The sequence below is a fragment of the Lagopus muta genome, chromosome 7 (assembly GCF_023343835.1).
Source record: "Lagopus muta isolate bLagMut1 chromosome 7, bLagMut1 primary, whole genome shotgun sequence".
In the NCBI taxonomy this organism is placed as follows: Eukaryota; Metazoa; Chordata; class Aves; order Galliformes; family Phasianidae; genus Lagopus; species Lagopus muta.
In genome coordinates, this window is record NC_064439.1 from 47582144 (window position 1) to 47607147 (window position 25004).

The 25004-nt window shown below is 42.7% G+C and overlaps 1 protein-coding gene across 1 annotated transcript in view; it reads right to left on the reverse strand.

Annotated features, from left to right (window-relative positions):
* Positions 1-7199: 7199 nt before the first annotated feature.
* ITPRID1 (ITPR interacting domain containing 1) overlaps positions 7200-25004 on the reverse strand; it is a 46174-nt gene continuing 28369 nt past the window's right edge. The window contains exons 7-12 of the mRNA XM_048950754.1: positions 17206-17291; positions 15315-16775; positions 11723-11847; positions 10969-11080; positions 10315-10659; positions 7200-9442 (exon numbers count right to left, since the gene is read on the reverse strand). Coding sequence (XP_048806711.1) covers positions 9386-9442; positions 10315-10659; positions 10969-11080; positions 11723-11847; positions 15315-16775; positions 17206-17291 — 2186 coding nt within the window. The 3' untranslated portion in view covers positions 7200-9385. The remainder of the gene's footprint in view (positions 9443-10314; positions 10660-10968; positions 11081-11722; positions 11848-15314; positions 16776-17205; positions 17292-25004) is intronic.

The window sequence follows — 25004 nt, forward strand, 5'->3', positions numbered from 1 at the left end:
AGCATATCCAGCTAAGTTCCTAGACCTCATAACAAGACTCAAAACCAACAAAGCAATAAAAATCAATAAATTAGCGCCTTAAATCTTATTTTTCATTTAATGATTTCTGAGCTCTTCTTGGTGCCAGGCAAGCCAACTGGACACCAGGCAGAGCCAAGGTGGCTTCAGCCACCCTCTGCTTTCTACTGGGCTGTGCTGCAGCACGGCTCTCTTACAGGGGCTGGCAGGCTCATCCCAGAGTATTTTAAAAAAGCAGCTATAGACCCTCCCCTGGAAAGTGTAATTGCCAACAAACATTAAGAAGCAACGTTATCCAGAGTTTCATGTATTTGCTATTAATTGATAAGCTAAATCAGAAGCATGGGATTAGTGCAGAGAAGCCCCGTGCTTTCATATGGCCTCTGAATCTCTCCTGCTTAGACTCTTAGAAATGGTACCTGTCTCCTCCTGAGTGCCTTATCCTCTTTCCTTATGCAATCTAAAGATAGTAATTAATGTATTCTACCAAAGGGCTTTAGTGACTGGGGCAGCAATTTTATGCAGTTAATAGGTGTGGCCTGCTGTTTTATCACTTCCCCTTGTGGACAGAGTGTAGAAATTTCACGCAAAAAACAAACGCCCAAAGACCTCAAATTAAGGTAGGGATGTTGTTGTTTTTCTTTTCAAATTTTCCTTGCTTACTTTTTTTTACAATGTCTGGAAATCCCCAGTGAGTCTGACAGAAGTCCCTAACTCGGCTGGTTTCTGCAGAACAGAACATTGCCAGATGATGGCTCACGCTTCGCTGACGATGTTCTGTCATCTATTGGTGCTAACGATGGATCAGTGTCTGTCTCTACAGCCTTTTTAATAGGTACTTTATTATTTTGACACATTTCTTTCCCTCCTGTTAATCCAGGGATTAGCAGTGACATGTCTAAATTCATGCTTAACTGTGTTAACATCATCCCTCTTGTACTGACTTTGCTGAGATCTCACACTGCTAGCTTCCTATTCCTAGCTTCCTTAAATATTGCCATGGAGATTCTCTGGGGTTCTCTTTGTGAGCTCTAAAGCTTTACCTGTCAGGTTGGCTACAATACAAAGCACAAAAAAGGCAGACTAAATGACAGTATGATATAAAATCAATGGAAGTCCCATCGCAGAAGAATAAAAGAATAAAGAAAGAAAAAAACTATAAACCAAGGGGAAAACAGTAATAGAAAAGTGTCTGCATAGTCACACAGCACATGGGGAAAATCATTTATCCATCTCCTGCTCTTCTCCAGGATCTGAAAACTTACTCTGACCAGATGCTTTGCTTATAGAATCATAGAATCATAGAATCACTAAGGTTGGAAAAGACCTAAAAGATCACCCAGTCCAACCGTTCACCTATTCCCAATAGCTCCTACTAAACCATGTCCCTCAACGCAACATCCAGTCTTTCCTTGAACACCCCCAGGGTCGGTGATTCCACCACCTCCCTGGGCTGTCTACCCCTGGGATTTCTTCAGTATGGATGTGTCTGCATTCCTGTAGCAGCACAGGGCAAGTGTTGCCTTCCTTGTGGACCCACTCCCAGGAAAGACTGAACCACTCTCCTGATGGTTGGTTTGGCTCATAAGCACAGCCCCTAGCACATAGCTGAGCGGTGCAGTTGATACATTGGAAGGAAGGGAAGCCATCCAGAGGGACCTGGACAGGCTGGAGAAGTGGGCCCATGACAACATAATGAGGTTCAATAAGGCCAAGTGCAGGGTGCTGCAGTTGGGCTGGGGCAATCCCAGGTAGTGATACCGACTGGGGGAAGATCTGCTTGAGAGCAGCCCTGTGCAGAAGGACTTGGGGTCCTGGTGGATGAGAATCTGGCCATGAGGCAGCAGTGTGCGCCTGTAGCCCGGAAGGCCAGCTGTGTTCTGGGTGCATGACAAAGGGGCGGCCAGCAGGAGAGGGAGGTGATCGTCCCCCTCTGCTCGGCTCTTGTGAGGCCCCATCTGCAGCGCTGCGTCCAGGCCTGGGGCCCCCAGCACAGGAAGGACGTGGAGCTCTGGGAGCGGGGCCAGAGGAGGCACTGAGATGAGCAGAGGGCTGGAGCTGCTCTGTGTGAGGAAAGGTTGAGGGAACTGGGCCTGTTCAGCTTGGAGAAGAGAAGGCTGCAGGGAGACCTCATGGTGGCCTTCAGTGCTTGGAGGGAGTGGATAAACAGGAGGGGGAACGGCTGTTTGTGAGGGTGGATGGTGATAGGACAAGGGGAATGGTTTTAAACTGAGACAGGGGAGGTTTAGGTTGGATATGAGGAGCAAGTTTTTCACCCAGAGGCTGGTGAGGCACTGGCACAGGTTGCCCAAGGAGGCTGTGGATGCCCCATCCCTGCAGGCATTCAAGGCCAGGCTGGATGTGGCTCTGGGCAGCCTGGGCTGCTGGTTGGTGACCTGCACACAGCAGGGGGTTGGAACTGGATGAGCACTGTGGCCCTTTTCAACCCAGGCCATTCTATGATTCTAAGATTCAATGATCTGTTTTCAGCCACTCATCTGACTGACTCTTCATTCCTCTTGCTGCTCTTCTTCCCAATCCTCTCTGTTTCTCACTGTACCTTTCTCTTCATCCAAGTAAAAATAATCCATGGATAAATAGTGTTGACAACAGATACAGGACTATAATGAAGATAGGAGGAAGAGTGAGGTAGATTGTCCATAACAATTCCAGTGGCACTACAGAAATATTTATAATTGATAAAGACATGGATTTGGCAAGCGTTGCACCTTGAGAAAAGACTCGGAATAAGGAAAAGGGCTTGAGATGTCTATGATAATTCTGCTCAAAATTCAGAAGGACTCTTGGCTCTCCCAGGATATTTCTGACAGAAGAGGGAGCAGCTTTAGACTCACCTCTTTCCTGTCAGAGTGGGAGTAAAATGAGCAGTTATAATGAAGTTGATTTTGTAAATTGAACCAGAAGAGACAATCTTTGGGATTTCAAACAACTTTGGAAAGAAACATTCACAGTTGAAAATTTGGAAACCTTGTTTTTGGAATCCAGCTAGACTTGGGTAGAAATGATTAAGAGGATGGAGGAACTGCCTGAAGACAAAAGACTGGAACTCTTCATTTGGGAAATGCTACGCTCCTTAGGGTTTACAGGATCAGGAGAGTGGTGGAGAAGATGAATGCAGACTTCTTATGCACCAAGTCCCACAGCTCCAGCATTAGTGGGCAGTGAACAAATGTAAAAGACCAGTTCAAAACAGATATAACAAAATACTTTGCACAGCAGAAGTAGTGAATTTTTGGAATTTGCTTTCATACAAAGCAGTGGAAGCTCATGATAGGAAGGTGAAAAAAGGATGAGACATTTATGTAGAAAAAGACAGGATAATCCTTTGAGTGGGATGTTGGATGAGGTGAGGTCATGAGATCTTTTTCAAAGCGTTCCTCTGATTCCATAACTATAACATAGTAGTGGAGATAGGCAGAAACATATATACTGATGTCCAGTATCCAACATTTCTGGCTGCTGGGGCCAGGAGAGGAGAGCAGGCTGCAAAAAAGTAGTCAGGCTCCCCCGCTTCCCCCCCCCCCCCAAAAAAAAAATCCTATTTTCCCTGTCAAAATTAGCTTCCTGTTGCAGATGGTCTAGTAGTCTTGTTGCCCATTTCTTATGTTTTTAACTGCTGGGTGCTGCATCAAGGTCTTAGAGACCCTTAAGCATATTACTCTTCTGTGCCTCGTTTCAGGTCTCTCATTTATTTACACTTGGTTGTCTGTCACTCTCCACGTCTCTATGTGCCTGCCCCTTGTTTTCAGATTCCCCTGCCCTAGCCACAGCTACATTTCCTTGCACTCTCACATGCACCTCTCAGCTGCCTCTTGTCCAGGTGGCACTCAGCCCTGCTGCGGCATGTAAACTGTGCTTCCAATTGCTCTGTGGTGCCTGTCTCTGAGGATGGACTTGTTAGGAAGCAGCTGGATACAACTGGCTGACCCCACAAGGCTACTGCATCATTTCCTAGAATGAAATGTCTTTGGCACTGGCTTCTTCAAATTTCTCACTCCATCTTACTCAAACTCCCCTCCCCCCACAGCCACACATACACATGCTTCCACATGCTCATGCTTCTATAGGTTAGCTTGCCAGGAAAACCAGGCTTGAGAAAAGCATCTCTTGCACATGCCTGGTCTAGTTTGGGGTGACTCAAGTGTCCTTGCTTCCACTTCTCTACTTACTAAATGGGACAAGTATAGGACGAGTCCAAGCTATCCTGCTTTCAATGTGTTCTGCTCTCATTAGAGTAATGCTATATCTAGAGCAGCTCTCCTGGTGCCATGAGTAACATTTCCTTGTTATTGCTATTCATAGTAGATAAAAAAAATCAAGGGCATTGGAGCCATTATGCAGGACATTACAGAAGTGTCACTGTTAGAATAGATCCTAGTTTTCAAATAATTAGTGTTTTTCTTTTTCTTCTTTTTTTTTTTCCTTCTTAAGTGATTCTAAGTATTCCCTTCTCCCCATATTTTTTCTTTCTGTCAGTAACCCAAGAAGAACGTGTGGGAAATCCAGGCAGCCTTTAAAAGCTTGAATCAGCAATACTACTTAACTGCAGACATTTTTTCCCCGCACCTTGTTTCACAGCTGCAATAGCTTGACTTGAGCTGTCTACTGGAATTGAAGCTCTCCTTGTTGTAAGAGCTGTATGTTACTATTTCTTTTTGTAGAGAGGGAATTGACATAAAAGGATTTCCCAAAACAATTGTACATTGAAATCAAAATGGGATGAGGTATGGGAATCTCGAGACGAGCACCACAGTTTTCTTCACCATCCCTCTGGAAGAGGTCTCTCACCCTCCTCCATTTTGGGACCCCAGGCAGGCTGCTGCCCTCAGCAGATGCTTCTATTGAAGTATCCCTGCTGAATACTTACAGTAATTCCTGGAGGCAGCTGGCCAAGCAGAGAGCACAGAAGGAGGAGAATATTTCACCCCTGTATGCATTTATAAAATCTTTTTGCAGGTGACAGGATCAGAGCTTGCCAGCAGCAGGCAAGGGATACAAGTGTGTCAGCATCTTAAGATGGAGCCCCAGGGAGCCCTCATGCTCCCTTGGGATAAAAAGTGGGGGAAAAAAATAAACATCTCCTTAGCTCCAGACTGTCTCTTGTCCTTCTTACCTCCCCACTGCAAGCACTTCTCTCTTAACAGGCTTTATTTACTTATTTATTTTTTAATGGGAAAATTATAATTTCAGGGAAATGCTGCCAATGTTCTGCATTATTTGTCATGGTAATAAATGTTTTCCATATTAAGGTTGAGTTGCCTCAGTGGGACACACCTGTGTCCCTTACTGGCTGTGATCTGTGCTAATTGAGTGAATGATGCGCCCAAGAAAAGACAATGGAGAAGAATGAAATGAAGATAGATGAATTCAAATGCACCTCTCTGGTGAAGTGAGAATAGTGTTGTTTCATGTTCTTTTGATTTCTGGAGATCTCAGATTCTGAGCTTTCCCATTTCATAAGAAAATTGCCAGTTTGTTCAGGCTTTTGTCTGTGTCCATTTCTACAAGGAAGATCAAAACCTTGCTTCTGGAGAAGAGGAAGTTAAAACGGTCAACAGTTCTATGAAGTGACACCGCAGCTGCTTCTTAAATACCAATGGATCTTAATGAAAGGCAGCCTCATACAGCTACTGCAGCAGCAAGCAGAGGTCCCAACTGATACTTTGTCCCCACTATGCCCAGCTCTTTGTGGACAGGTTATGAAGGAATCACTTCTCAGTGAGAAATTTAAAACCTCGTTAGATGAGACAGAAAGAAGAGAATAAAGACCCCCACTGGGTAAAGAAAAAGGCCTTGGTCACACAGAGCATGTGGTATAGCCAGGAATAAGACGAGGACTATCTAGTAGCCCTGCAAGAGACAGTCATTCGCATTAAGCAGCTCAGTTCCTATTGCTGGGTCAGTATTTGAGACTTTCTGTTCAAACACAAATTCCGTTCCTGCATGGGAATGAGCATGGATCTGACACAGCAGACACAGTATTGGATAGCAGACCCAGGCTGGACAGGTCTGGACGTTGCATCCAGGTGAGGTCACTGCTCCTGAAAGCAGCTGTGCCATCTTATTGGGCCATCACACTGCTCTCCTGAGCCTTGTCTTCTCCTAAGGTGGTGTCAAACCTACTTTGAACTTGAAGTTGGAAGGGGCTGAGCTCCCAAGATACTTCTTTTCCTGGAGTCTGTTGGCAGCAGTGACAATCAGGCAACTGATGCATTAACATACCAGGGAGGCTCTAATGTTTATTCATGTGTCGCTCTCAAGGGTTTATTGAATTGATGCCTGGTAAAGCGACTAATGGGAGCCCTTGGCAGGGCACCTCAGATGAATTTCCTCATTATCTCTCTAGATTTTATACTCTCTAGCAAAATCAGTATTAAAGCTGGTGCACAGTGCAGTCTTTTTTAGCTTCAGGGTTTAAAGATTTATGGGGCATCAGGGAAAACCAATGAAGGCAAAAGACAATGACATAAGAAGCAAAATTCAAGTCACGTGAATTGTTACTGAACTAGGGTGGGTGATTTTCTACCTTTGTTGGGGAATCTTTATTACTGTTTTTTTGTAATCTCCCCCTTCCCTATAACGTGCTTTGGTGAGGCAGTATGTGGCCCTTGCATTCCAGAAACTGTTAACAGAGTGAAGGAGGCATTAAGCTCTTAATGGAATGAAAAGGATTTGAGATGACAGTTTTAGGATCTCAGCAATCTAGGGATGCTGAAAGAGGGCTGGAGAACTGGGAGAAGCAGCACCTCTGTAACACAGCAGTGTCCACCCCTATCCATCTTGCCATTTCCATAGCACGTTGAAGCCTGGACAACCGTGGAGCCTTAGCAGTTCCCTGAAACAGGGCCAATGGTACAGCCATTGCAGTTGTGAGTACCAGAACTGGGATGAAAGCAGTCTTTAGCTCAAATACTGCTACTACTGCAATTTCTCCAACTATTTTTTATTATTATTTTTTAACCCAGAACTCCTGCAGTGTCACAGGGTCAGTTTTCTTCAGATTTCAGATGCAAACTGCTCAGCACTGATGCTTTTCACAAGCAGCGTAGCCCCCACCAAGATAAAACCTGCTGCCTTGTAAGCCTGCAAGCTGTGGTTCTCACTGGTGAGCACAATAATGTTACTGAATCAGATATTTTAATATTTCATTAATTCTGTGGAATTATTTTTAAGATTCCCATCATATTTACTTATGACTGCCCTAATGGGAAAGAGGAGAATTTAAAAGGCTGGTAGCACTGTGAGTGTAAGGAAAAGCAGGCATACATCTGGGTTGTTTTGCTCACCAGGGATACTCCAGACTTTCCCGATCCCAAAATTATTGTCTTCTTCTTTCCCACATCTTCAACAGCAGCATTAAGAAATTCAATCCAGATGTCCCTGTAACATGCTCACAGGGGTTTTGAAGTTATACTCTAAGATAAGTCAAAAGACTTTTCCCCTTTCCATTGCTTAGCATATTTTTTATTGCTGTGAGATTACAGCTTAACTATTAAAAACACATATGCTTAAAGGCTTCTCTACCTTTAAATCCAAGCTTGACCAAGGAAATAATGTATTTATGGATGTCAAAGTGTTGCATTTGGGGGAACCCTATTCCCCCACAGCTTGCATGTTTTACAACTAAATTGACATGAGGAACTGGACTGCACGTGCCAGTCATCTAGAAACTATTCAAACAGGAAAGTTCTGCTAGCAGGAGTCACGTTCAGTCCTGATTGTGAACACAGATGGTGAATTTCACATGGCATCAGAGGACCTGTGATGAAGAATAGCTGCCACCTACCAATTGCTGCACCTATTCACATAATGTGGTATGGATACCTTATGTCTGTAAGATAGGCACGCAGTGGCTGTAGCATTACATCCATATACAGCTTTAACTTAGCATGCTGCCTTGAAACACACAAAAAAAGTCTTGCTTCATGGGAGGAATCAAAGCCCCAGTGCTGGTGAAGAAATGAAACTTCTTTGCCCTTTCTTCCAGGAGCCCTTTGGCACAGGCATGATTGTATATCCTTCTCTGTGCTCTTTACGTGCCCTCCTTTACAAACTGAAGTACAACGTCTACAAGTACAGTTCATAAGTGGAGATGAAGGTTATTCTGGTGCTATCTGGATAAATCCCAGCAGCTTCAAAGGAATTAGTGGCAAATCTTGCCATATAAACTCCTAAACATTTGATAGCATGGAAGCGATGTACAAATCCCATGTGGGGTTTCAAGAAAGGGGCAGATTTCAACCAGTAAAATTCATGGCCCAGCAGGCTGTGGAGGATCTTGTTGGTTCATGTGTTATGAACTTCTCTCCCCCAATCATTTTATTACCTTGAACATCTGTGGAAACGTGGAGGTGCAGGAAGCCTCCAGGCTGCTCAGCATGTTTGACTCAATTTTCTCCTTGAACATGTGCAAATGCTCCTTCTATTTGCACCTTCGCAGAGCTGTGATTTGCAACACCAAAGCCTAAATGACACCTAAGATCCCTCCAGAGCATTAAATAAACAAGCCAGTAGGGCGTCTCACAGTCTGGGAAGCGCTAAACTGAAAGCAGGAGCACAAACTGCTTTGAAAATGAACTAGTTGGATTTCTTTTCTGTACTCCAAATCAGAGAGGTCTTTTTATTTTCTTTTTCCTTTTTTCTTTTTTCTTTCTTTTTTTTTCCTAAATGAATCCAGGCTTTGCTCACTCTCCAGAAAACTAAACTAGGATTCTGATTCAAGTTTTATAGTGTAGTAAATCCTGTGTTTCTAGTCTCATTTTATTTAATTAGATTTATGTGAAATAAATATGAAAATGAACAGGACAGTCAGTGTATGATCCACAGTAATGTTTTGACAGCATGAGTGTTTAAGGTCTTGTACACTGTAGGTATGCTTCTGATTTGGTACTGAGAATAGATACAAAACTCATCAAATTAGTCAGAGGCAAATTAGACTTTAATAGCTAGTTAAAAGCTAGAAAGGGGCTATGACTATATGCAAGGCAGTTTGGACTTGGAGATTGGCATTGATTTTATTAAAGTAATTGGCTGTAAGGTGACCTTCACAAGTTTCTTCTAAAAATAAGCTCTCTCTCCTTTGCAAAGAACTGCCCTACTCCAGATGATGGCCGAGGGGAATGTAGTAAGTTCTGCAATCACAGAATAGCACAACACACAGTACCTCTCTTTGAGACATTCCATAAAGTTGCCTATGTTTCTGGCCAATCATCTCATTGCAAATGAAATTACTATGATCAGAACTCTCGACAAAGCAATGTTTTGCTCATTCGTTTCTGAGATGCATCACGTATTGAAGGAGAAAGGCCACAGTTACTAGAAACAAAATCCATCACTCTGTCATCCGTCAGTCTTTCCCTTCAGCTGAATCGTTACCTAAAGGATTTTGGAAAGATTTCTTCAACTGGAGAAAAAAAAAAAAATGAAAAAAGTGTTATGTTGAGAAAATGACCAAGATTACTGTAAAAAGGAAATGGGTACAAAACATGATATGAGATACTTCAGCTCTTTGCACCTTATTGCCTGTGGTTCCCATTCTTTGAATTTTTTGCAGAGGAATCTGATTCTGCTTGTTAGTATCAATAGTAATACCAACATAAATCAGCAAAACAGTGTAAGATTGTAATGCAAAGCTCTGATGGTGTTATGCAGAATTAGACCCTAAGTTTTCAGTTAAGAGAATGATCAGTCCTTTAAAAAGTGCTCCACATACTTAGTTGGAAGAGACTATTAAAGTATAAGGCAGCTAAGAGACTATCTAGAAATATTTTATACACAGAAAGGCAAGCAAACAACTCTTTTGATTGTAATCAGATCATTTAGAAATGCTGACTTGGAATTTCTCCGGAGAAACAACAAGCCTTCCATTTCACTGCCTTTACTGCCCTTGTAAAACCAGGTAATCGGCTCTGCAAATTGAAGCCATAAATAACTAATTTCACATGGTGGGTGAGGGTTGAATATACTAATTAGTCAAACAGCTGCACTCAGAGTTCAAGCAAGCCAGGCATACTGCATGTACATATTTATATATTCTTCCCTCTGGAGCGTTTGCCACAGCTTAGAGAGAAATAACAAGGCAGGTATGGTCTCAGCCTGTGCAGGGTGGCAGTGCCCCAAAGCACAGACTCCAGCCCTTGGGATGAATGCAGTGCTGAGCAGGAAAGGACCATGATCTAAGCTGTGGCACTGAAGCACCACGTAGGGAATCTGCATTGTGGCTCAGTGATCCCTTCCACTTACAACCTTGAAGGTAAGTCTAAAACAGCTCCTTACATTGTGTATAAAGGCCTTAAATTCGGTTTTTGCTTGAGGAGGTCCTTTCATTTCTTTTTTACTGATGGAGGGCTCCTGCAGATCCTGTGTGGATGAATTTGGCTCAGGCACTGTCCTGGTAGGAAGCAGCATTAAGGGTGCCTCTGGCTTCAGGGCAGAGAGAAGGCCTGCTGCTGTGGTGTTTTTGCTAGCAGCTCTTTGGGGCACCCCTTCTGAGCACCCACTTCTAGCACCAGCAGCATCTGGAAGTGCTTGTTTATTCTGGGCATTTCTTTCTCCCTTCCAATCAGAAAGTCCGAGCTCAGAAAACAGATGGGATTGTTCTACCAGTAATTGGTCCAGCTGCTGCAGAGAAAATAGAAGGAAAAGCATATTGCAGTAATAAAAATATAATAAAAGGAATCAAGCAGGATACACAAGAGTATATGAAGCATGCCTGCTCTGATGCTTGATTCGAAGAAGACATGCAGTATTTGGCAAATGAGATACTGCCAGAAAAAGAAGGAGAAAGGCCTAGAGGGCATTTTATTCCTACAGATAAATATACTATAAAATCTGCAAAAGGACCTCTGACAGTGGCTGTTGTTTTCTGACCCTTTAACCCAGGCTTGTCAGGGAAGCTCTCCCACATGACCCAGAGCTTGTGCAGCATACCATCAGGATGCCCTCCCCAACTTGGTAAGCTCTATCATTCAGACAGAGTTCCAGCTCTGCCATCTCCTGACGAATGGCTTGATGTAGGCATTGCAGGTTTCTGCTTTCCTCCCTGTAGAGACAGCAATGAGAGCACGCTTTAGTGAGCGGTGCACACTTTCTTCCTTAGCTCCACCAGTACACCTATATCCCCCTTTGTTGCCATTTTGTTTCTACCCATGATCACAGAATAATTTGCAAAACAATATCAGCCCTCCATTCTTCAGTTATCCCATTTGCAAGTTAAATGTGTTGCAGTCACAGAGCAGTTACAGAGCCTCAGTTTAGGCAATTTCATCTCTTAAGATTTATTACCAGCATAAAGACCTGCATAAGTGTTGCACTTTGAGGCAGCTCAAGACTGGAAGCCCCTACTAATTCTGTGAATATTTGAGCACTGGAATATTCCATGACTTCTCAATAATCACTTTGAATATGAGCTGAATTAAGTCAGTTCCTGCATTCCTATTGTTAAAATATATCCAGCCTAAATCTATGGAACAATCGTCTTCAAAATGCACTGCTTGAACAATGCAGAAAAAAAGTTAAGACTTTCTTCTGAGCAAAAACCACAGCAATTTTCTCTTCCACTTGCATGATGCTCACAGCTGCACCCCACTGATCAGCAAATCTACAGTAACACAAGTGCCCAGACACATCACACACACTGCTGCTGATGTTAGCTTTGGGTTTAAATGTGTGGGACTGCCTTTACCTTCCTTCTTCTGGCATATAATTGGAAAACAGTGCCTGCTGTTCGGTCAGGTGCCGTTCAATCTCATCCAGCTTCTCATGGAAGTGCTGGCAGGAGATCTTCATCAACTCTATTTCGTCAGTACACTGTGGAGAAAAGCAAGAAGACACTTTACTTGACTTTTCTATGACTCTTCTTTGAGCGCCTCGGTGTTGAGTGTGTTTGAAGCTGACAGCCCACAGGGCACGTGTCCTCTTCATACCTGCACAACAAGGACTACGAGCAACTGCTGCAAAAGCCCAGACTTTGCTCTGGGTGCACCATCTGCATCCTGGTTACTACTTCTTTCCTAAATCCTGTAGGATGAAGTCTTGGTACTACTCAAGTCAATGGGAATTTCATTTTTGCCACTGAAGGGGAAATGGACTTTGATCAAAATCTGACACAGTGCTCAGTTCTGGTATTATATTGTCATATATTATCTTTCGGCAGTATGAGTTGCTATGGATAAGTGATAGGTTAAGTTAATGTCCACTGGAATTTAGAAACAGTTTTGAAAAAGGAGAAATAGGGGAAGTGAGAAGAAAACTGACAGGAAAGATACGTAAGAACTATAAGAGGGACAGATGTCTTCCTGACAGATTGTAAGCATTACACCAATAATTGCTCACCAGTTTCCTCTTAGAACGCTAGAACTGGGTTTATCTAACCCAAGAGCAGACATTTACTGCAACATGTGTACATCCAAATAAGGTAAAAGAGCAATTGTTCTGATTCAAAAACAAACATCTGTGATAAGTTAGAGAATCAATGCCATATATGTGACCATTTCTCTTGACTGAGAGAAGGAATTTATTATGACTAATCATCTCTGATATAAACACTAGGAATGTCTCAAAGCAGGTGAGAACAATGAACAACAATAGTATATAAAAAATTCTACTGAAAGACTTTCTCATTACTACCTTGGAGCACAGAAGTAATATAGGGACAACCCACTAGTAATATCAAAAGAAATCCTATTACCAGTATCCATTGATCTAGGTTTCTAGCCCCATTAAAGACCTTTACTTGGCTTTTTATTCCTTGTTCAAAAAAGCAAAGCAGACAGCAGCATCCAAGTTATTTTGGAGACAGTACCATCTGCCTTCTAAAGATGTGCTCCCCTATTACTCTGAAGCTAGTCAGAGTGTAAGCAGAAGTGAGATGTTACCATTTTAGCAGATTTTAGTCTCTTGTAATCCATAGGAAGACAGTGTGGGAACCTGCTCTCCAGTGTTGACCACTGTAAATAATAGAGAGCAAGTGGCACGTTTGCAGAGTTGGGCAATGCTTGATCTCTTGAGATCCATGCAATCACCTTTTGATGATCTTTTTACGTTTGTTAGATTGAATGTTATCTCCCAGTCCCCAAAAGGCCTGAATTATGAGGAAGTTATCCCTGCTGGGGTCCAGCTTCAGTTAGAGGTCAAAAGATGCTCTCCGAGCATTTGAGAAAACTCAGTCTCCATTTTAATGCAGCTCCTGTGGCAGGCAGGCTCTTGATGTGCATGACCCAGGCATAAAACCTCCCACAGTAGTAAATGAAATATCTCGCCTTAAAAGCTATGGGATAGCACTGGAAAGAGCTAATCAGAGACTGGCAATGGTTTGACAGGACTGGCCCTGTGGCTGCAGCAAAGGTGAGCTATGCTAAGTATCTGCTCCACGTGGACTGCAGCTGGTTCTCTTACTGCTACAGGTTTGGGCAGCAGTCTCAAGCTCCATTGAGGCAGTCAGTGTGTCATGAAGACCTTCAAGTTCAGCACTGGATGACTGCTCATCTCAAGACCCCTCCATAATCTTTAATTTTAACCTCAGAAAGCCTGGCTCTTTCTAGATGGGAGTGTGTGGGGTGTGAGTAAGCAGTGCCCACATGGTAACCAAAAATTCCTCTTCAAGTCTGAGCAGAGTAAAGACTTTTGTCCACCAGAAAAGTGTACACTAATGAGCTGGAAGAGCTTCAGTCCTGCACTTCTCTAAGCAGAAGTCAGTGAGCTACAGATAAATTTCTAGATGGTTCCTTGAGGCTAACAGAAATCTAGAAATTACCATGCAAAAGATCCAAGAAGTACACGAGGGTACATTTGGTAAAATGTTATGGATGAGGTATGGACAGCCTCCCATGACCTGACCCTGGAAGTACATTGCAGAGCACATGCTCACACAGATTTATTCACAGCTCAGGCTCAGCAAGGATACTGCAGTGACTACTTTTTCCTGGACCTGGACCCTAGTTAGGGTAAATTGTGTTTAAATAGTGTGAATTTGCTATCTAACAGTTGCTCCGTGTTGACTGCATGGTAAATGGGACATAACCTGAGAGCTTGTTCCTGTAAAAGACCTTAAATGCAAAGCACAAAGCGTGCACAAGTGCAATCTCTATTGTGACTAATATTCAGTAAATTCACTCGCTTATTGCATGGTGACTGGGATGTGGAACCATATCCCTAAGAATGGATCGTGGGCAAGTTTGTTCTTTCCACATTCCCTAAACTACATAGACTACGTAAGAAAAAACACCACTAGCCCCCATTAGGAGGGTGAGAGAACAGTATGAGAGGTCTTCCCCATCCACCATAAGGTACTGACTCACTGCCATCGTGTGGCAACAGCAAGGTAGCTAACAAAATGCATGCTTTTCCCTATACTGTCCAAAGACAGGACACTGCAGATGCATACATTCAGTGATATTGCAGGGAAAAAAAAAAAAAGTTTCACTTTTTCAGACTTTTATGTAAACATTTTCTTCCTCAATTTGTACAACAGTTTAATTCTCATAACCTTATGACGTGTAAAAAAAAAAAGTGAAAATAGAAACTCCTGCAAATTAGCAGGGATGTGCGCTGCTCCTTTCCACATTTTTCTCAGGACAGAAGCCTTTCCCAGTTCCCTTCTTCCTCAACACACCCTGAGCCTTTCACAGTTTTTGGGAACTCACAGGAATTCGGACCAAAGAAATAAAAATCTGCATTTTTTATTGCAGAAAGTTGTCTTAACACAATTCTAGATTTCATGGAAGCTTCCTACTCTCCCATGATGAAATGCCTTGAAGCCCTGAGAAGTTGCCATTCACTTTGATTTAAAACAGTCTGGCTGATGGATGTATCTGGGTATGCACGGTTTGTATTTAGCAAACACTATGCAATAGAACTTAAGGTAGCTCCCAGTAAAAGGGGATTTCACTTTGTATTTTCTGCAGTCCAGAAAGCTACTCAGCTACTGTAACTCAGCTGATTCACTGGAAATCATTCAAACTCACTGAGCCCCATGCTGTAAACCAGATCTTATCTCAGATCTTCATTTAAACTGTAAATTTTATCATTCAGTTTACAGCAACCATTTTGAGACTGAACTGAACATTACAAAAATAAGCAGTCCCACAAAACTGAAGGTGTTTGCCACTTTTGTTTGGAAAGAAATGCTTCCTTCCTTGACTCAGGTTATATTCCCAGTATTTGTCTCACTAAAAAAACAAGCATGAGAGGCGGGGAAAGGGAAAGGCAGCTTGTGCACATGGCACATGAGCGTGTCAGCTGTCGTTGTGCACAATTATTTGAAGAAATCTACTCACCAGAGGAAGATTTTGCATTGCGTTTTCCTGCAGAAACGTCAGCGTCCTCAGGAGCTTCAGCTTGTTGGCAGCCTGGTTTGAGCAGCAACCCATGGGGCTATGGAGAGAAACAGCCACAGGACACGTCCATAAGCAGCAGCAGCAGCAACCATGGCAGCAGCAGTAGTGGCAGCAGGGACTGCTGCAGGTTTCACTGCAGTGGTGTGGCCTGTATTTGTATTTTCCAGAGAGCACGGTGTCAAGGGAGGCTGATTTTGTCAGGTGGCGATGGGGTGGGCAAAGCACAGGCAGCTGCCTGGTCTTCCTGTTTTCTCCAGTTTGGCTGGGGGTGTCAGTGGTCTGCTTCACACCGTCCTCTGAAGCCCCTGGGTCTGACCATATGGGACTAGCACCCTCAGAGCAGTGTGCTGACACCTTAGACGAGTCCACATGGTCATCCCTAGCAAGGCTTTCAGTGCAAGGAACATTTTGCCTAGTGCACTTCACCCTTGAAGTAAGTTCCAGGCCTGAAGGCATCTGAACAGTAACAGATGTCAGAGGAGTACGAGTCATTTCACAGTTTTGGACAGAGTCCCCTAGTTCTGGTTTGTTAGTGCCTAACATTTCCCTTGTGCCCCCTATCTCTTGCTCGTTGGGTGAACTTAACCCTGGCGCTCCTGCTCGGCACAGAGGAGGCCTGTGAGACACTTGTGAAGAGCAGCTTGGAGCGGCACAGCCCTTACACAGAGTTTCTGGGACGCCCCTTCTAGAGAAGCATCTTATTTTTTTCACATCAGCACCCATTTTACAAAACTTCTGCCTGTTTGTAACCTCATTTGCTGCAAGCATGGCACCATTTCTGACAAACTCTTCCACACCCCACCACAGTTCTTCATCACATTCTGTACAGTCTGTGTGGGCATTTCTGTGACATGTGACTTCACTGCCGTTTTCCATCAGGCCTCTCTCACTTTCATCATCACCTCCGAGCTTGCTCTCAGGGTTTGTATCACTCAGTTCAGTGAGGGCTGCATTCATATTTTTATGTCCTGTACTGAAATTAAGCTGACAATGAAATTTTGATGAGACCAGATCTCCTTCATCTTGAGTATCACCCTCGAAAGGAGTATTCTCTTCTGTGTACTCCTCTTTTTCAAGATGCTGTCCTTCAGTTTTATACTCTTCCACGCCACATACTCTGTCTTGGACAGAACTCTGCAGCCCAGCATTACAGGACTGATGCTTGCCATTTTCCGCAGTCAGCAGAAGGGAAATCTCTTCTCCCTGGTCTCTGCATGCTTTTGTTGGTCTAGATACCATCTCGATGCTTTCACAAGCTCTGATGAAGACTTCACCAACACGATCATCTTGATTTTGATGGAAATCTTGATTTAACAGAGGAAACTCTGTTGTATGTGACAGAGCTGTTCGTTGGTTATAGAGATCAGAAAAAATATTCCTCTTTCCTGACAAAGGTACATTCTGAAGGGGAAAAAAAGAAAAAAAAAGGAAAGTAAAGAAAAACAGAAAGCAGAAAAATATACAGAAGGAAAAAATACATAAGAGGAATTGAAATATTGGAATTTTGCTATCACAAGCATTTGCCCATCATCATTTTGTCCTGGACATCTCCGCACATAAAGCCTCTTTAAACACATTTTTAAATACCAGCAAACCACATAATCAAAAGCTATTGTCTCATTTCTTATCTAACCATGCATTAGTGTGGTAGAAGAGTTGGATAAAACTCTGAGAATACTTCTTGCCTTCTGAGGTTCTCTAGGAGGATGAATTTGTGTTCATGAAGCTTTCACGACTCCATGATTTTTATTTTTAATTATTACATTTTGTTATTTGTGCTAAGGTTACAGAGGTTTCATAGACCCACTGACTAATATTGTTGATTTCTTACTTGCAGTACTAAAGATTCTGGCAGCTCCTCCATGAACCCACTGCTGTCTGACTGGCAGCTGCTTGTTCTTGTCACCATCATCTCTGCTGGGGAAAACAAAAGATGAGAAAAATTACAAAGAAAGCAAATAGCAGCACTTGGCCAAAATAAACACAGAGCTAACCAGGGGCACTTCAAGTGTATTTTCCACTTCTAGAAACATTCTTGACCCTGGTGCTGTTCCCCAGAAAGCTGTAATATCACTATGGCCAGAACAAATAACAACATGTGCTCAGGATAGCTACAGCTGATGATGCTCACTTATCCTCCAGTTTAATCATCAGCTGCAGATTTCATTTTTGATATATTTGCACAACATATGCAATGTAAGTAATCTATAAATAATCCAGCCATTTGTTTTCCTTCACTAAGCATGTTGTCTTTTGACAGTTGGTTGCTAGAACTGGCTCCTGCCAAGTTTCATGCAGCACTGTGTAATTTGAGTGGCTTCAACCAGGTGAATTCTGCAGGAAGAGGGTGCTGCCCTTGAGTCTCACCAGATCAGTTTATCCTTACTTTGAGGAACCTTGGTTGATTTTGGTTGGAATTCAGCAAGTAGAATAGTAACAAGTAGAAATGATGTATGATTGCATGGTAAGACATAAAAGTGGAAGGAGGATATTCTAGATCTGCTCCAGAGAAGATTTGTAATCTAGCACCAATGTCATCTGGCTACATTAGTTTTTACTTCAACATTTGCAACTAGATACACTGTTAGCTATCCAGTATCATCAGTATAAGCCAATCCTCTCCAAAAGTACAAATGCTAGAGAGTAAGCCCAAAGTTATCCAGTACACCCTGATTAACTCCCAGCCCTTGGATAATGGACATTTTCAGATAACCTTTACGCTCATAGTGCCTTCACATTCTCAGATACCTGGCACAAAAAGAGAACCAGAGTATGGGAAGCAAGCTAAGGGACTGTGCTAGGAAAAGAGTGGGATGGAGGCAGACACTCTGCATACATGTCCTCTCTTCTTCCATGCATACATAACTGGTGCTGGAACAGCTGCCCAGAGAGGTTGTGGATGCGCCGTCCCTGGAGGTGTTCAAGGCCAGGTTGGATGGGGCTCTGGGCAGCCTGGTCTAGTATTAAATGTGCAGGTTGGTGGCCCTGCGTCTGGCAGGGGGCTTGGAGATTCATGATCCTTGAGGTCCCTACCAACCCTGGCCATTCTGTGATTCTGTGATAACTGCTACAGAGTCTTAACACATTCTGTTTTCTGGTCTTATCCATGAAAATGTGACAGTTCACCAAGCAGTTCTGAGCCATGAGTTATTAATTCTCCTCTGTGTGAATTGGAAAAACCCAAAAACGTGTCTATAAATAATGTTTTCACACATTAAGAAACGATGGACTTAAGTAGATATACCTTGGGCATAAATTGAAGAAAATCATGCAATCTATTTGTAGACACCAACTGCAAAACCAAAACCACATATTACCTTTTTTAAAAAGAATTAGTTGCATTGTCATTTGGCATCATCACCCACATGTCAGTCACTTTTCCTGTTTCAGATGAGAAATACATGGTTCCTTTCTCACACATTACAAAATTTGCAATGAAGCTGCTGAAAAATGCCTCTTCTGTGGGCGGTCTCAAAACTCATCCTTGCAGTTTCCCACGAGCAGAATCATGGTTCAGCTTATTCTCCAGGGAGAATGCTCTACGTATTCTCTAAACTTTTTTAAAAGCTGTTTCAATTACCCTTTGCATCTTTGCCAGCTGTTGCTTCCAGTGTGTCAGTCTGGCCTGTAGTTTTCCATACATAAAGATGAAGAAATAAAGGCTTAGTAAAATTTTGAAAGTAGAAATGCTTTTGCTGCTATAGTTTCAACCACTGTGAGGCTCAAAATGTCTCATGAGAGAAAGACCCTCCATGAGGGGATATGAGTGACCTTCAAGCTTTAAATCTGCAAACTCAGAAGACCATGCTGTCTGCTTATTTAGTGTTTAAAGGTACCTGTTTTAATGCCAAGACACACAGGTTATGAAGGTAGCTGGAATGTTCCTTGTAGGAAAACAAGCAACAGCTTTAAATGGAAGAGTAGTGCTTTTAGAACTCACCATCTGACCTGGTCAAAATCAGGTGGCTCCTGCCGGGTTTGGCCCACTCATTACAGTAACTACAAAGCATCTGCTTCAGCAGGACAGTCAGTTGTGTTCGTATATTGCAAACAACATACACTCAATATCATACATCTATGTTTATAGTTTCCTGCACTAGCTAGAGAACTAACCAAAGTATGTGATTTTGGGGCTGATTTTTCATGGAAAACAAAAATAAGGCTGGAAGAAATGTCTGCAGATCAAGTTTGCAGCACTACAGCTAGACTAGGAACATCTCCATGTGCCTCTTTCGACTTCCCCTGGAAGTAGGTATCGTGTGTTTGGCTGTTATGGTTCTCATTGAAAAAACATCAAGGTTCATACTACTCTGAAAGTCTGTATGTGTATTTAAAAGTGGTTATATTATAGGATCTTATGACCCTTCTGAGCGTTAATCCAGTTTCTACAGTTCTTGTGTAAGCAAAATAGAAAGTAATTTACAGTAGACAGAGAACCATTTTAAGAACAGTTCACTCACATCAATGAAGGTGATTTCATATTCATCTGAGTTAGGCACCTGATTTGCACCTACCTACATGATAGATGTGTAATAAACGAATACTCCCAGAATAAAGGCTTAAATTCTCCATTTTTTTCCATCTGAAGTGAGGTCTCTGAGGGTCTGTGCTGCGGATCTATTCCAAGTACATTCAGATGCCTAATTTAATCATTGCATCCCACACTGACTTGTGAGAGCCTACCCAATGTGCTAGGCTGTATCAAAGCTACTCAGATTAACATAAGGAGTTTTTAACAGTTGAGACGGAACACTTTATTGATAGCCAGACAAAATTTCTGTGATTTCCATGGAAGTCTGAATTAAAACCAAGACTTAGTCAGAAAAAATATGGCCCTCCAATGTAAGGTGAGGTGAAAAGCTTGGAAGAAATCGTCAAAGTGCTCCCATGAGGACTTCAAGCTGAACAACACACTCCTAGGAGAAATGCAGAGCAGTACTGTGGGCTGGATCAGAACTAGATCAAAGTCAAAGTCCTTTACAAATTGAGGCAGCTCAGTTACGATCTGTTTAAACACAGCTTGGTTTAATGCCTGTATACCAGGTTCAAGTAATGTTTACATAATGGAAGACAGCACTTGTATACTGGGGAAACTTTGGGTGAAGGCTTGGCCAATCTCTCACGTCATTTCCACCCAGTGTCCCAAACAGGGAGTGAGACTGAAATTCAGAGCGTGCCTAATGCCATCCTGTGGAGGAATGGAGTTTCCCTCTTTATGAATGCTTCTAGTTTGCCAATGGTAACAATACAGTTTTCTTGGCAGGCTGTAGTGCATGGTGAGGATAGCCACAGCTTGAACTTCTGCTAGGTCTAGATCTCCCAGGACCAATTCTTCTCACTACCAGTTCTTCTGAACACGTCCAGATTGTATGTTGTTGCTAGTATCTAAAGCACTGTCAGCACCATTTCACAGCAGCAATTCTTTATTTTTGAATGAGCTTCCAGCAATTGGAAGAGCATCTTTTAGGAAGGATACAAGTTGGCCAAAAAGAAAGAGGGAAGGGTCAGCAAAATTTACATAAATGTTGCTTTCACATTCAAATGTGGTTTTTTGTTTTGTTTTTCTGAAACAAATCTGTCATTTTTTAACTGATGGGAGAAGAAAAAAAATGGGTTAAATTACCTGAACGTTAAGCAAAACATGTTTTCGTTTCCAGTCTACCCAAATCACATTTTTCCCCAATCATTTGGCTCATCCGCTGAACCAAAATATTCATTATTCATGGAGCTCCACGCAGTTCTCCTAGCGTGTGGAGACACCCAAATCTGCAGAGATTCTGCAAATACATGCAGCGAATCACACAAAGGAAAGATAAAGTATGTTTGGAGAAGAAGTAGAGACCCAGACCAGTATTCAACTATGAGCTAAAAATTACAACTCTGGGCCTTGTGCGGAGAATACATCTGGCTATGCTGGAAAGCGGAAACCTGAGAATCGCCCCTAAAGACCTTGGTGAGGAAAACCTTGGCTCCTCGCCTTTTTGTGCTAATTGAACTGGGATAGTTCAGCTCCTGCATCCCATTTCTATTCTGCCTGAATTTTAAATAAAAATAGGTTGGAGGAATTTACTAATCAGGTCTCTGCTTCATTTTGTATCGCATAAGAAAGTATATACCCTTCCAGATCCCAAAGGTCCCACAGCTTTCCAGCCCTTTACTTGATCAATCCAAATTCATTAAGAGACTCTCTCTCTCTCCTTATTTGCATGCGGATACAGTGGCTTCCATTTTCAGCAGCTTTCAGTACAGGAACTTTCTGAAGCTCCTGGGCTCCTAGGTTTACCACTAATGAAAGAATATTCCCTAATTAGTAAAAAATAAGTGCTGAAGTGCAGTTCTGGGTTCCTCTGAATACTCTGCAGCTGGTTTTCTGTGGACTTGGCTACAAACAACACAACCTCTTTTTAGCTTCCATCCAGGAGAATACTCACAATGTGAGAAGATGCCATGAGAACTTCTGCATTGACTGTAAATAATCCATATGTTTTGCATGTCTACTGAATCAAATTCATGTTGGTCGGCGCCCTCCTCTATTTGTCTTCTACCTCATTTGATTACTGAGGGAATTACAGGCACAATAACTTTGAATGAAAGAGCATCTGCACTAATTTGAATTTTAAATTCACATATTAAAATTTGGGCTTCTCCTCCTGTCATAGGAAAAAGCAGGATGACCAATTGCAGCCTAGCCATGCTGTTCAAGTTCCTGTGGTCATTTAAATATTGCTGGACCTTGATGTGTTTAAGCACGTCTAGAGCTATTTGTACATGGGACTAAAGAACACAGAAGAGCTACAGGGTAGTCAGGTATTTTGTGAAGGAAAAAGAAGTCTGAAGGGCTTAGTCAGACTTTTTCACTATAAGCAAAGGCACTTTGAAATCTCACGCAGAACTCTCAAGGCACTGGCATCATTACAGCTTAAATGCTCATGCTAAATTCAGCAAGAAAACTAGATTCAGGCTTAAGACTATGTGTAATGTTCCCATGCCCAAAGTTTAGTGCACACATAAATACCTCACTGGTTGGGGCTTGAAAAACATTTGGATTCAGCAGTAGTTGAAATCAACAACAGCATGAATGGAAGAACCAGTGCAGTAAGAAATAGGTTGAATGAAGGTTATACTGTGTCCACAGAAGTGCTAGAACTGAATAGACCTTTTCTTACATCCTAGCTGTTCTGTGGTTTGCTTCTGAAACACAGACATCAAATACTAAAGCTGTTCAACAAAGCTGCTCAGCATTACACTCTAGTGTGAGCAAGTGGGAGATATGATGGTTCTGACTCTCCAGAACTTTGCAACACACACACACACACACACACACACACACACACGAGTTTCAAAAGTGTATTTTTGAAAATACATCAACTTGCTTCTGAAATAGAAATGAGGTGGTTTTTGGGTAACTAGTAGTATCCTTCCCATTTAGACACAACATCCCTCCTGCACTGCCCTGTTGCATCCCAGAAAAGGACACTGTAGTAAGAGCTGACTGTGTGCTAGAGGAAATGCCAGCTGCAAGGCACAGTTGCACGTGGTCTGGTCTTGCTGTGAGAGAACAGCAGTAGCATACTCCCCTCTCCTGCTACCCAGACAGGAGAGGCACCACTGATTTTAAGTATTACACTCCATTATATGGCCGCTGAGGTCTGATAAAACTCCACTGAAAATATGAATTTCTCAAAAGGCACAAAGAACTCTTTTTGGTAACGTTTTCCAGCAAAGCAGATTTTCTGAAGCTCACTGGACCTTGTTGCACCACAAGAAATCATTTTGTACATTTTTCAGCATTTTAGTTAAATAAATGTTGCTATTCATACCAGTTCCCGTGTATGCGATAAAACCATGCTGTCTTTCCCTATGCTTGGACGTGCCTCCCTCATAGGCAACTGCACTGATTATTGACTGTTGACTGTGAAAACAAGCATTTGACTGAGTGCTGCTGAAATGTTAGTCCCCTTTTCAGTATTCCTGTGCAACTTCTGTAACACTGATTCACTTTCCACACTGCAGAATGGATGAGCAAGTGAACTGAGTTAAGATCTGATTCAGGAGAATAATCACTAGATGGCAGCAGCACATAAACCACAAATTCTGTTTCCAAAAGCCAACAAAAAAACAGAGCTTTTAGCAACATCTTTTTGCAGATTTTGTTTTTCAGCAACATTATACCAGTAACTAGATAAATCATCTTATTAGAATAATCATGTTATATGAAAGCAAATAATGCACCCCAAAATGCATTCGATGCAGCAAAAGCACCTGTTTTTATTCAAAAACAAACAAAGCTCAGAAATGTGTCTATCCCTTGCTCCCTATGAATTGAAGGGGGTTTCCATGCCAAAGATCCAAGACAGTGTGACAAAGTGAAAATATAAAAAGAGCCCTGGATGTTATTACCTGTGCCATGCCATAACCATAAGTGTTGCACAGACAGCACAAATGACGGGTCTGTGTCCAGTGGAGCCTACAAGGTCAACAGAATCTGACTTCTCTGAGGAACTGACTTATGCTTGTCAAAACCCTGATACCTCATTTCTCAACCCATCTGCAGTATTCTTCTCCCCATCATTTTGGGTAACACTGATATATTTAGGTATAGGGGAAAGTCCTGTGGCCCCCACTGTCTGCAAGGAACTCACGTGGGACAGGAATGCATGACGCTACGCCCAAGGTGCTTGGACTTCTTCAAGGGAGATGTAAAGCAGAGGGCTCACTTGGCAAGTGAAAGCCACTGATATTTTGCCTCATCTCCACGTGCAGCCTTCAGTTCTGTATGCTGTTAACCATTGGGTCTGTACATCACGGCCGTCATTAGCAGGAGGCATGTGCATAGCCCCAGGGGAGCTCTGGCACCTTGTGACCCCGTGCACACATGGTGCTTCACATCCTCCTGTGCAGGCTCCAGCTCCTCGCCCAGGGTCCCCAGCTCCCCTGGGAGGATATTGGCCTATATGTTCTCCAAATATCAACCACGAGCACCTGAGGGAATGAGGTCAGGAAGCATTAAAGGCACAAACTGCCGTGGCGTAAACAGCTACACAGCAACACAGCATCTACCATTAGTGCATTCATTTTCAATCCCTCTCGCCCAAAACACCTGAAGAAAAAGCAGTTTTGCACCAGGTTCAGCCAAGTTTTTGGCTTAAGATTCAGTGTATAGATGGTTGTGTCTATCAGGCTCGTGGCACAGCACAGCCAGCAGGCAGAGCACAGCAGCATGGAGCTCTGCCCAGGCTGCAAAACATGCTGGTAGAGTTCGGTGAGAGGGCAAACTTGGCTCCCTGATGCTGTGGCTAGACGACCCTTGATATCCAACCTGCATGCTAGCAGGCTTTAATGCCAGTGGACATATTTACTGATTTAAAACTAGCTTCAGTACATCTGCTGTGCCCTACAGTCAGCACTGTGACAGCAGGTATGAATATACTCCATCGTGAAGCGCCTGGGGCTGGTGGGTGGGATGGCTGGCTCCCTTTTCCACTCTCTCACGTTGCAGGTTCTGTAGAAAGAAGCTTTGTAGAAGAACTGAATTAGATTATAATATTCTACTAGGCTGCTCATTAAAGAAAAAACTTTTTTTTTAATGTTCATTTCCCTTCCTTTCTGCCTAAATTGTAGATGAACACA